General features: G+C 33.9%; 1 protein-coding gene across 1 annotated transcript in view; it reads left to right on the forward strand.

The window, feature by feature from the left end:
* The window catches only part of LOC105366864 (uncharacterized), a 58629-nt gene extending 57363 nt beyond the window's left edge, over positions 1–1266 (forward strand). Inside the window, exon 21 of the mRNA XM_011505451.1 lies at positions 589–1266. Coding sequence (XP_011503753.1) covers positions 589–874 — 286 coding nt within the window. The 3' untranslated portion in view covers positions 875–1266. The remainder of the gene's footprint in view (positions 1–588) is intronic.
* The last annotated feature ends 13403 nt before the right edge of the window (positions 1267–14669 follow it).

The raw sequence follows: 14669 nt of genomic DNA on the forward strand, positions 1-14669 counted from the left end.
ATAAATAAGCTTAATGTAAATATTTTTTTAATTATTGGCAGTAGGATATGTCAACATATTAATTATTGATTTTATTAAACCTAATATTTCAATAGTAACTTTAAATAACTAAATACGATAAATTTTTTTAATAAAACGCTATATGCTAAATATATAAACTATCATATTTTTCTTTTAATTTTTATAACTATCAACAATAGATTAGTAATTTTTATTTTTACATAGTTTAGTTAGATTTATACGTGTTTTATTATTTTTCAAACGAATAAATTGTATGGTAAATATAAGTTATTAGTTCGTTTTATATATGTGACAAGACTAAAATTTATGAAAAAAAGTAAATATAAATGTATTCATTATGCCTACACAAATAATAAAGTAACTTCTTTGTTAATTACAAATAGAAATTTAAATTTGCTTGTAATGACATCTCCTTTATATACATTTATATAATACATTATATAATTGTAAATAGTCGAGTCGATGAAGTCATGCTTTGCTTGCTATTTCTACTATTAGTTTAAAGAATAATTTTGTATTACAAACCAAAAGTCGTAATTTTTAAACAAATTTCCATTCATTTTCCAGCAAACGCAAGAAGCAGCCACACCTAAAACCGATTATTCTAAAATCGCCTGCACAACCAAGCAATATCTCGAGTAGTTCTATTTTTACGGACGATCATGACAATCCTAGTATCTCACACAACTGGGTATGGCGCATACTACGCACCGCTCTACCGCTTCAACTAGCGTTAGTCGTGCTCCTATGTGCGGCTTGTCTTCTGGAACCTCATTGTTGCGAGGGCAGTAACTCTCTTAATTTGTCACTAACACCGCAACTGCGCTACGTACGCGGCCCGCCACCCGTTTAATTACTGACGACGCCTTATTTTAGCATTTGTTACTCGCCAAAGTACAAGAAAGTTTTGTGTATCTTCGAGTTTGCTTTCTTTGCTCGCCTTCACGTGCCATGAAAAAGTTTGTATATGGCTCTAGACAGTATTGTTGGAAGTATTATTTCCGGAACATTTGTCATTTTAAATCGGCGAGCAATACTTCAATTTTATTTTATCCTTTAATTTTAATGTATTCGTACGTTCCATGAAAGGCAGAGTATGTTGCAATTAGAAATAGATTATTAACGTGCCTTGAATAGACTGAAAGTACAGATTGCATTTTTATGTAGTAAGTCATGTATAAGACACCCGATTTTTTAAACAAATAATTTATTAGTAAAAAGTCAATGTAAAAAAGCGAATTGGGCACCGTCCTATTATTTATTTCTAAGAATAATATGTCTAAGAATAATTTTTAGAATAATATAAAGGTTATTAATAACAAATACATACATATATATATAAATTAGAGACATTTAAACAAAAAAATGTTAAGGTAAGACATAATATGAAATATGACTAATATTCAAACTTTATATACCAATTTTCTAAAGAAAAACATTTTTATATCAATGTAAACGTGCCTTGTACAATTGATTTTTAATTAATATTGCTTAAAAATATAAGAATTATAAAAGAAACATTCAGTCACACAACATAATATATGACATCATTATTTCTGATGATGCAAAACAATATTCGATTTAAAGCTATAGTTGTCACAAAAATATACGATCAAATATTTTCTATGTAATTATGAGTGCAAAAATTGTAATCCCATGTATTTAGTATATATTTTTTTTAATTTATATGTGTAAAGTGCTGAGTACACACTTAATTAATGCAACTTTTAACGTCACTTTTCCCTGACAGAAGTAAACTGAAATAGAAAAAATTATTTTTTTTTAAATCAATTGTTTCAAACATAATGATTAATAAGGATCATGTTTTACATGTAAACTAAAAACAGAAATATAGATATAGCAATTTAGTAAATAGACTTAAAGAAAAAATACAAAGAAATTCATTGTTTAAATATATAAAAGCAGAGTAATACAAAAAGTAATAGTGAAATAATGTGTTCAAAATACATTAACTAGTCATTGAAAAAATAAAAAGTTACTATACTCTCTTGTTTATAAATATTTTCTCTTGCATGTTGATCTTATTATTACGCCTAAAAATAATTGAAGACACTGATCGCTCAAGAATTTATTAAAAAGAAAACTTTTATTACAAGGAAAAATGATAAAAAAATGTTTACGATGTAAACAAACCACTATAATTAGATTAAATAAATATAAAATAACGTTATTTTTTTATACCAATATATATCGTTATACTATTTAATAATAAATTTTTAAATGCTAGATGTTATACAATACATACAATACAAACATACAATAATTAATGAGTGATAAATTTTTTAATACAATATACAGTGATATAAATGACACTTACTATTTAATAACCAGTTGTTTTATAATTTGAACTGTTGATTTTTCAGTGATGTTGACAGTACAAGGATCTGAACATTAAAATTTCCTCAGGAGTAATTGAAAGTAAAAAAAAGCATTTAATGTACACAAATACAAAATAAGTAAATATATAAACTAAGAGAGGATAGATTGAAATAATAGGTACTATCAAGTACAATTTAGCAATTTATGAATGTAGTTAAAGTATATAAAATTGTATAATTTTATAATCCAGCTGTATTTAAATAACATAAATATGTTAAAAAATTCAAAAATACACATTTATGAATAAAAATATATATAATAAATATATTTATATATTATATATTATCTAATATATAATTATATTAGATTGAAAGTTATTTTGTCAGTTTATGTAAATATATATCAATCAAATGATAATCTTGTAGTCTTATATATACTAATATACAATTAAAATAAAAAAGTAAATATTATACTTTGAAATCATTATGTTTATTTACAAAATTTAAAAAACGAAAACATAGGAAAACATAATTGCTCTCAGATCTCACAGTTACTGATATATGTTATACTTTTTATTCAAGTTTAAGAATTATAACAATGTGAATGGTATGATTTGAAATATATTACCTTGCCTTAGCAAACAACAACAAATATTAGTAATAATAGTAACCAAGTTATTATAGTAAGAAATGGCTTTCCATTATTTGGAAAACAAGCTATTTATTTTTCAAAACAATGTAAATGCAAATGCATATTACAATGATGACAATAACAGATCAAAATAAAAAATTTTTAAAAATATATTTATAATATTTTTTTAATTTATTTTCATGTTTTAAGTTATCGCGATAAAACAATTTTTCTTGATTATCAATGAGTTTTAATTATGAATGAATTATATTTTAATATATGTTGCACAATCTGCTTTCTTTATTCATATGTTGAGTGCATGATGTACCTGAAAATAATAAAGTTATTATCTATTTATTACATGAAATAATGTTTATATTGAATATGAAAATTAATGTAATTAGTTATCATAATAATTATCATCATCACTACTGTGTTTATCATTGTTTATTATTTTTATTTTATTTAAAGTAGTCAGTTTGAAAATTCCAAATAACAATTGGATGAATCAATTTTGTTAAAAAAAATTATCAATTGATTGCAATGAAAAATTTCGAGTTAATAGTTTAAAAAAAGTTTTTAAGTATATAATGATAGATAGATATATTTTATGAAAAAGAAAAATTAAAAACAATACATTGACGCATTAACATGTTTATATGTGCAATAACGTTGAATCGTACATATTTCACAAACATTGTAAAATAGCTGTCTAAGTATTTTATTTTGTCATGCCTATTTTTATTCTGTTATATACACTTTCATATTAATCATATTTTATTATATAACTTTCGAATTAGAAAAATAATGAAAATATAAGAAAACAAATAAATAAAGGAGTTCATTAGCACTATTGTGAACTTTTTTATTGGTAAAACTTGATTTTCTTGTAAAAAAGTAAATAAATGAACAAATTAATAGTTTTGTTTGCAGTAGTAAATTTTTATATTTTTGACTAATTTGTAGATCAAGATTTGGTAATAATGAGCGCTTTCGTAGCAACTTTATTTTAACTTTTTAACATTCAACTGCTGTAGTATTTGTTGCACTTAAATATGTTTATATTTATATAAGTAGTAAATTAGTATTTTATAATTGGACGTGTATATATATTTAAATACTTCGAGTTCATAGTTATTCCTTCTTCTTCCTGTTAGTTATTAACAATTGCAAAAAGGCAAAATAAGTATATAAGGAATTACTCAATGTAACGCGCTTAATTCATGTTTAATATCAATAAATTATAATGACTGAGAATAGTGTATACACTAGCTGGCATCCATCAATAGAACGAAAATATATGTATTTGAGTACGAACATATACACATGTAATGTAAACTTAAGCATGGTTAATGGTATAAGTAAACACTTTAATGAAATAAATAACTATTACATAATATCTCTTAAGTAAGATGATTATTCAAAATAGCTAAATGATATTGAATTGATAAGTTCAATCTAAAATAACTTGATTTTTCTTTAAATTACTATATTTCGTAGCGCTCATCCATATTGTTTGTATGTAATAACTACTGAATGGAATTATAATCATATCACGTAGATGATTGATGACAATTGTCTAACTTTCCCTTGAAACTGCCACACAGCTCTTTGATGCCGTGCAATGAATAAGTAGAAAATTTGCCTTTATTCTAGAATCATAATCGCAATACTACCTGTTCGGAAAATAATCCCACAATTTGACTCGTCAGCCAAACGTGCAATAATTAACTTAGAACAAAAAACCCACTAGATGTTGTGTGGGGTTGCCGGGCAAGTAAAGGGTGAATACACTGATTAATAATTAACACATGTCTTTATTATTTCTGTTTATTTGAATTAATTTACAAAAGGGTGAATTACAGACGAACTTTATATTTCTTGATAATCTTGTGGTGTTGAAATATATTTACTATGAATGAAGCAGGTTATAATCTATTGAATATTATCACTAAGAGGTTATGGTGATTGTAATGCTCTGATCCAACACTGGAATGCTATTGTGTTTATCTTAACACGCGTGCAGTTGCCTCTAAATATCAGTCGTAAGAGAGCCTAAATGGAGGTTATGCGAAGCTGTGCGCCATCTGTGGCGGGAACAACTTGTAGTTGGAGGGATTGAGAAGCCAATGTGGCGTTTATAGCTGGTCTTGTTCAAGAGTATGTCCGGGAAGCTTCCGAAGTTGGACTTTATCCGTCCGTCTTCTACATAAGCCGAGAAATCAAGAATGAGTACTAGCTGTAAGGACTTACTTGCAGTGTATCGTGATTTTCCAGTCTCTCTTCGATGGCTTGTTATTACGTTCCCTTGCAATGTTGCAACCCTTCAGTTCTTCCTTGTCTCCAAGTGAGACCACAAGTGGTCAGGTCCCACGCAATCCAGTCTTGATGAGATCAATTCAACTGTACACTAATTCACAATAGTGGAAAGAACTTATTATTAAAACTCAGCTAGCTAAACGACTCATCTCTCCGGTCCTCCTCCGTGAGAGTTGGTCGTGACTTATCCTTCACTGTAAGAAGTATTTGGAAAGAGTAAGTGAGGGTACATTACGTAGTCCCTTCTTAAAATGATTCACTGATCCCGCTCCACTTGGGATCCCTTCTTCCTTTATTAATTAACCAATCAGTGGTTGATCTTGGGTCGCACAATAGATTATGCACGCCTTCATTTCCACTTCCTTCCGGGCTCAGTTCCGAATTTGCTAATTGGGAAAGTGTCGGAAGGTGGCGAGCCTTTTCCATTGGTCACCTCTCTTTGGTTGCCTCATCCCTCTCTGGGACTTGGCTAGAAGAAGGGTCCGCTTGGGCGTGGTCAATTTTCCAATACGATCGACCAGATGTGGCATAGCCAAGAACAATGCAAGCATTGTCTTAAAGGCCGAGTGCGCACGTATGGTCATTGCATGTTGTTGCACGTACGGGTTTTGGGTTTTAGTAAATGTTTGTACTCAATGCTTTACGCATATCTGATATTCGTTTCGAATCTACTTTGGGGTTCTCCCGGCAGTAAACCCATTAGGTTCTACTGCACTGGGAGTATGAGCACGTTCCGCTAGAGTTTTCCAGATGTTTTATGACACTAGTACAAATAATTATGAGCAGGAAAGTTTTGAAGTCTTAAATACAATTTTCATGACATTACTTGTCAGATATTTTATTGCCTTTACTAATCGGAGTCTCTTATTCTCAAACACTACCATTAAAATATTGTTAAACAATCGAAAACTTTCTAGGAAAAATTGATTGCAAGTAAACAAAAATTAAATGATTAAAAATAAAATAAATAAATAATATATTTAAAAAAAGGGTTAAACAATTATTACAATTTATGTCGTTCTTATACAGTGATATGATAAACATTACAGGGCGTTTGCAAGCAAAGGCTTTAGAATAATCGAGAAATTTCGGAATCAATATTTACGATTTCGCGAGCTAGCACGATTATAATTTTCCGAGAATTAAATTTTTCGAAAGTGCTCCAATCCTGACGACACATTCTGCATTATAGATAACTATGCCAACGTTTATCATATTATAATATATATATATTATATTATTCTATTTAATTATTTTTATATAAATAAACGCCTCATTAGAACATGAAATTAAATTCTATTCAATTTTAGTTTTGTTTCAATAGAAATTGTTCGAAATGTGTTTGATTTTTTGGCTCGAACTGCTAAGTTCGATAGTTCAATTAATTTGCCGCCGGCCTTAGCGATCTTAAGTATGGACTTAAGTGGAAGGGTTGTACAGATGTACAGTATGTGCAGACTTTGCTAAAACATCATTTATTATCTCATGGCCGAATGTGAGCTATGTTTTATCACAACGATGTAGTTGCTCCTTTGGTGATGGTGACGATGTTGTTGCTGATGTTGTAAGGATCAGCAATGAATTGTGTATACTCCTTAAAAAGGAGTATGGGTTGTTTATGTGGTCTGTGCTAATGTTGTAAGAATTAGCAAGGAAAGCCGACGATACTCATGAAGCGAGTATGGGTTGTGATGGTTATCCTCAATAGAGACTACTGGTATACCTTTGTGATAAGAAGTACTTCGATACCATGCTTCTTGTAGTTGAATATTATCTTGTAATGCAGTCAGCTCCCTTGACTGCTTGTTAACTCTTGCGCACTGGAGAATTGAGTGTGTGTTCCTTGCAATGGTTTCACTGGGAGAGCGTAATCAAGTGACGAGCTCATGGCTGTAGACTCTGAGTAACTAAACATGTCTCGATGCGCGCTTCCTTAAATATCCATGCGGCAGCTAAGTCAGCTGGCAACAATGCTTAGATGTTGCTCTGCGGAGACTAGACAGACTTGCAGGACATATTTGGAAGGTTGGAGAATTCAATTGACTTTGCTATGCGGATACTATATAAATATTGTATAACGTACGACAATAACAAAGCATTAAAAGGTTCGAGAATTCTGGAAAAATAAAGATTATAAATTTCCGAGAACTAGAAGGTTTAGAAAATTCTCGAATCCCGAACTTTCTGCAAGTTTGTTTATTGGTCTAACCATGGTGGTCGAGGCAGTTTTTAAGGTGACTATTTTTGTCAGCCTATCATGGGCAGCCATTTGCATGGTAGGAAAGGTGGTTAAATGATAATTACCAACGAGCCAATCTTAATATCATTCCTTCAATGATACCATTTGGACATTGAATGATGCCGTCGTAAATAGTGAGTCTGTATTGTGGGCGGCCATGCTTCTTTCTTGTCTGGTTCTGTCTTGTTGTCGAAGATTGATGATAATTGCTCGCGTCGTTGTCTATTTTGAGAATTCTTTGACATAGGTATTATTCTTGAAATATTCGTGTTCACTCTGAGCAGCTGGTCAAGTCATCTCCATGTACGTGTATTTTTTTATGAAGGCCTTGTGGAGCTCATCGGTGTGAGAATCTACAGAGTTTTTCCAGGGTAACATTGTGATTCGATGAAGTGAATCTCTCAGTCAGATTCTTTAATATTGTAATGCAATTCAATTGTGTTTTTAACTTGAAGATGAGCTCGTTGTGCAATTGTGAAGGTGAGGCACTTCGAAGTGTGCCTTCCCTTACTGATGCGGTGGTATTTGTCTGGGATCAGACTAAAAGCTTCCCTGAGATGTTGAAGGGAGGCTTGCTGGCAAGTGGAATGGACAATGCAATAATTCAATACTGCCTTTGTATGAATGTATTCTTGATGTGGTGCGTGATTCTCCTACTCGTGGTTATGACTCGTAGTGGTAGAGGGAGATGCGCTGATGATGCCGCCGTTGCCTCTACCGATAAGCTGGAGAGGCCTGAGTGTGGTGATCGTGTGACGTCACTGGTGACGGGAGGGGGGCGTTGATCCTTGTGTATTGGAGGTGATCTCTATGTAAGTGGTGTTTGACTTATAGGACGGCGATCCGATCTTGATGACTACTTGATTCAACTAGTAAGAGGACGAGAGAGTCAAGTGCAGCTCCTTAAATATTCTCGTATAAACAAACTGCGTCGAAATTTCATCGGCCGTTGCTATGCCGATATTTGTCGTGACGTCAACAGGGCATAGCCTTGTAGGGTTCATTTGTTATTACTTTTCGAAATTAAAGTCGTATATTCGAGTTTTTTGGTTAGAAGCATTCTTCGAGTCCGTTTGCCATTTGTTTATAAAACAAATGTTCGCGCGTTCATACCTCTCCCACTTTTATTTAGCTTAAAACTGCTGCAATCCATTACAGTAGTTTTAGGCGTCTTAATGTTCTTTGATTCCATCGAACCTTCTAAGGTCGCCATATTTATTAGCGTGTACTACAAAAAAGTAGGAGTATGGGTTGTATATGTGGTCTGTGCTAATGTTGTAAGGATTAGTAGAGAGAGCCGACCAGACTTCTGATCAGAAATACTAATAAAAGTTTGAAAATTTGTTCTTTAAAAAAATATTTACAACAATTATTCTAATGAATTAGACAGTAGATTAACAATTTAATCATTTTTCAAGTGACTTCAGCTTTTAATAAATTAAGTATACATTATAAAAAATTATAGTGTTCATTTATATATTATATAAAATATCCATTATATAATCAGTCAAAAATTATAAGTTAAAACATTTAATTAATATAACATTTTTATTGTATTAATATTAATTTATTTCATGAATAATATTGCAATTATAAATAGATATTATCTACTAAATCAAATATTTATGAAATGTCTACCTCTTTAAGCCCAGTTATAAATAAATATATATGAATAGTTATGAGAAAATAATGTATAACTATAAATAAATACAAAAATTACTAAGTTTCTCTTAAATAGAAAGTAATTAATATATAAATTATGATGAAAAAATGTCAAGATTAATTAAATTAGCAGAATTTGTAAAAACTATTATTTAACAAATTTTAATTACACTATTCCTAGTATAGCCCAATCATAATTAAAAGTGTAACAATTAGAGGATATAAATACTGTTGTATTTTGTTGAGAATGAGAGTGTAATATAGTTTGGTAATGTTTTATTGAAAGATCTATGGTTAAATATGCAGCTTTTAGGTAAAATAGGTAATATATCACAACTCTGTCATCGAAATCAATGAGTTTATTTAAGCGCTTGTATTCAGCATTTAACACATCTGCTTTTCGTGCTGTTTATTGTGTTTTATTTTTACAACTATTGTACAAAATGTTTCCGATGTTCCGGTTCATTTTACCGAGACTCATTCAGGGATACAAGTTGCTGCCGTTGACAACTCAGAGACCACGGAATGTTGTATGGTAGTGATGTTAGGTCAAATGGAAGAGATAGTATAATAAATTCAACATTAATATATCTAGTTGTTGTTCTGTTTATTCCTTTAATTTCCAAATACAGGGATGATTATTATTATTGTTATCAATTGTTGAACTCTTGTTGGATATATTATGTTAGCGGTGACAAGCGTACACTTCTTTTAGTACAGCTGCGTGTTGTTTCTGTTATGAGCGCTGAATGGCGCGAAGATTGGTTTATAAACACGCGCTTTGTACGTATGAGTACGTGCTTAGTTGATGTTATGATTGACAAATTAGGCGCAAATGCGCGAAGATTTATTCTAACAGATTACACTCTTAATTGTAGCAAATGCGCCATAAACCCAGAAGTAATTGGATGTTATCTCTCTTGGCATAGTGCACTCCTTGAGAAGTAAGAGACTCGAACTAAGATGAAGTTAGGTCGGCAAGGTAGGCGCAACTGGCGCGAAGACTTGGCGACAAGTGCTGTGTGTATTTCCGCACTGGCTTCTCATTAAGACAGCCTCAATTCCTTATGGATGCTCGATGGTGGCTTTTGATATTCCGAATCTTAGATGTTAGTGATGATAGTTGAAGTTGTTGATACTACTTACGATGAATAATCGCGAACTTAGTCAAGGGACTTTCCGCTTCCTTTTTTGATGAGGACTTCAACCAGTACTTGTCTTCGGACTCTGATAACTGCCTTGTATGTCCCTTTCGTTGATCTTCAACGACGCTTAGGAATTTTCACTTCCTATTTGAATAAGAACTGTATCGAGATTGATGGCATTTGTAATCGTTTCTCTTAAATACTCTTATATCTCTTAAATCAGCGCAAGTGTCGACAAATCCAGTTTCGCGCCACTTTGCGATATCTTTCAATCATAAAGTTGCATTCATAAACTCAACCACACACGTACTCGTTCAAAAGGCGCTAGTGTCGACGAACAAAACTTCGCGCCATTTGCCATTCATATTCAATAATCAAGCTGCATAGATTATTGTACAGTTGTCTCCGCAACACATCACTTCAATCAAGAATTTAGTTCTACAAGTAATAATAGTAATACTAGTCAAATTTGTCATTAATAAATAACAGAATAAAAAGCATATACTTCAGCCATATCTTTATTGTATTATTATAATATCCCTTCCACTTGTGACCTGTCATCGCTATCACACAACACCCGTGGTCTCTGAGCTGTCAACGGCATCAAATTGTATCCGTCGAACCGGCCTTGATAAAACAAGTTGGAACGACGAGTTGCATTTTGTACAGGATTCCTTCTTTTTTTCTGTATCCAATCAGAGCGCGGCTTTTGGGTAGTATGCTTGAGTATGCACGCCTCTTTTTCCACTTTCGAAGAATTTAGGCTTTTTCAATGATAACATCGAAAAGTGTCTTCGGTAGCATCGCTTACAATTGGTAGGCTCGCCCCTCTCTTGGACTTGGCGACGTGGAGGTTCTTGATCAAACATCCTCGCTCGGCTCGGACGAAAGGCAACATTCGGCTTACTTGACAACAATGTATGCATTGTGTCTCACGACATTGAGTCAATGAATTTTTGGAGATGTTTTTCTACTTGATAGTTTACATATATCTGATACTTTCAAAATGTTATAGCATGAACAGACTCGTCACGTTCTTGCCGGTAACAACAAGATCGTTTAACGCGACAAAAAACAATGAGAGCGTTTGAAATTATAAAATAAATAGAATGACTATTCACGAGTGTTTTCCAGATGTACTGACCTTTTCAAGCATCAAACGACCGTGGGAGAATTTTCTTAGAAGTTATGTCCGTTCATTATTTCATAAAAATGTTCTCGCAATCGCAAACAACTATACTATAATGATTATACGTTGATGATGAGAATCGTTGAGATCTTGCAGTTCCTTGGTGATTACCACGTGGTGATATCATGCACTACATGTCGAGGTAGGAGATAGTAAATCTCCGGATCCTCTTGACGTGGTACGCTTGGTGGTGCATATTTACACGGAGAAGTGTGAGGTCGTAAATCTCTGCACAATTCTTCTGTAGTACCACGTGGTGGTTATCCGATGATGGTCTCCTCCTTGAAAAAGTGCGTAGTATCATTAAATCCTTGAGAAAGTGCGCGTTGACATTTGTTATGGATTGAAACAGTTGAAAAGCGGAATACAAAAGTGGGAGAGGTATGAGCGCGCGATTCAGTTGTTTATAAACAATAGCCAACGAACCTTCCAAGGCTATGCTCTATTGACGCCACGACCAATATCGGCATAGCAACAGACACCAGATCATCACTGGCGCCGAAAAAACGAGTGCGATAATATTTAAGGGCTGCGCTTCCCGCGCAGCGTTCAGTCTTTGTCTCAGTCTTTGTCTCAGTCTAGTCTAGTAACAATTACGCAGTCATTATAACAGGCGCACTATTCAATCTTCAAGCTTTTCTCTATAGTCATCACTCACTGTAGCGGTACACGTACGTAATGCTCAACTAGTGAGCAATCTAACAAGCCAATAGTGACGCGACATTATCATTATATGTTAACTAAACTTAAAACTAATAACGCGCTAGTGCTAACATAAATCGAGAGTGAAAATATCGAAATCATACTACACATATTAACGGATCACACCGATGACTAAGGCAGCAGAAAACCGGTCCCTTTTAGAAAGCTTCGATACGACAGAGGCAGCTCTTACGCATCTACACTAAAGCACCAGCGACCCATTTTCGCTTAGACGACTTCGGTACAACAGCGGCGGCTCTCACGCATACTACGACTGCATCGACTCCTCACACCACGGAGAAGATACACACTTTCCTCAGCACGTAACACAATTGAAGAAACTTCCGATATTTATTCACTCACACCTTCATTCATACATTTCATGATCATTAACTATTTATTATATTATTATATTTAATAAAAGGAAAGACAAGAACCATTGCGTGTAGTATTGAATTATTGCATTGCCCCTTCCACTTGCTAGCAACACCTCCACCCACCATCGAAGGGAGGTTTTTAAGTCTGATCACAGACAACACTGAATATGAGAAAGTACGCGTTCGCATTGAATTCTTGAAAAACTCTACCGAGTGATAGGTGGCTATCGCACCTTGAGCTTTTGTGCGATTGCACAGAGTAACTTGAGTAAAAACTCTACTTGGAGAGCCGTTGTTGTACCGCTGCTGCCTAAGTGAGACTGGGTTGCTCCTGCCTTTGTGTTGGTGCGTAGGAATTGCTGCTGTTGCCCCGAAGCTTTCTAAAGGCGGACCGCTGCTGCTATTTTAGGGTCGGTGTAATTCGTTAATATATATAGTAGGCTTCGATAGTTTCACTCTTGATTAAGTTAACACTATCGCGTTATTCGTTAAGTTTGATTCGCGGATTCTGAAATATGCTTCACTATTGTATAGTCAAATTGCTTACAGTTTGAGCAATTACGTACGTGTGTATCTACAGTGAGAGATGACCGTAGGAAGAAGCTTGAAGACTGAATAGTGAGCTGCTGTGTTACTGCGTAATCGTTATTACGCTAAGCTGAGACAAAGACTGGCAAAGGACCGTCAAAGACTGACTGGCGCATGGTACGCGCAGTACCTAAGTAATCTCGTAGTAATTTTGGGCGCCGGTGGCGATCCAGTATCTGTTACTATGCCGGTATTTTTTGTGACGTCAATAAGCATAGTTTTTGTGAGATTCATTGTTATAATTCTTCGAAATTCAAGTTGTCTGAGATCAGACTAAAAACGCTTCCCTGAGATGGTGAAGTGAGGCTTGCTGGCAAGTGGAATGGACAATGCAATAATTCAATACTGCCGTTATATGAGTTGATATTCCCTTTTATTGAATATAATGATATAATAAATAATCAGTGGTCTATTAAGGTGAGATTGCATGAATGATACAATGAATGGGTGAGAGTTTCTTCAGGTAATGTGAGTGATGATAATCTTATAAGTGTATTCTTGTGGTATGGTGCGTGATTGACGCCACCGATTGCCGCTACCGATACGCTGGAGAAGCCTGGGTGGTGGCGTTGGTGTGTAACGTCACTGGCGAGGAGAATTGATGTCGCCGTTGCCGCTACCGATGAGCTGGAGAGGCCTGGGTGGGGCGCTGGTGTATGACGTCACTGTTGAGGAGAATTGATGCCGCCGTTGCCGCTAACGATGAACTGGAGAGGCTTGAGTGGAGTGCTGGTGTATGACGTCACTGATGAATGGCAATGATGCCGTGGTTTTGGTATTGCTGCTTACTTAGTTCACGGAAGCGTGTGTTAGTAATTCGTAAGAACGTGTGTAATAGCGTAGCTTACGTGTGTGGAGGTTATAAGCATTCTTTGAATTCGTTAGTCAGTTTTTACAAAACAAATGCTCGCGCGCTCATACCTTTCCCACTTTTTATTTCGCTTAGAAACTACTGCAATCCGTAATACTAGTCCTATATTCGGGTTTTCGGTATAGAAATATTACTCGAGTTCGTTGGCTTGTGTTTATAAACAATCGTTCGCGCGCTTATACCTCTCCCACTTTTGTCTTCCGCTTTCAACTGTTCAATCCGTAACAAGGCCAGACTACAGTATATCGACTGATCGACCATTGATACATATCAAGAAATCCTTTAGAGTTCTAAGGCTTATAATTAATGACACTTGTGAGTGACTAGCTCTTCTACTGCCCCTATAAATAATTAAAGACACGATTGATTACTCAATAAATTCCATTAAACATCTTACACCATATCAAGTATAGTCATTGATACGTCAAGCATACTTGATTCAAACATCATCTTCTCATGCTACCTCACATGCATGATTGATTGACTACACCAGATAATATTTACAATATCGGCATAACCTCAATTACAAGACACAGTAATATCCATAGAATCTACAATAACCAAGAATACAAGAACACACCCTCAT

Source organism: Ceratosolen solmsi, unplaced genomic scaffold (assembly GCF_000503995.2).
Source record: "Ceratosolen solmsi marchali unplaced genomic scaffold, CerSol_1.0 scaffold80, whole genome shotgun sequence".
NCBI classification, from domain to species: domain Eukaryota; kingdom Metazoa; phylum Arthropoda; class Insecta; order Hymenoptera; family Agaonidae; genus Ceratosolen; species Ceratosolen solmsi.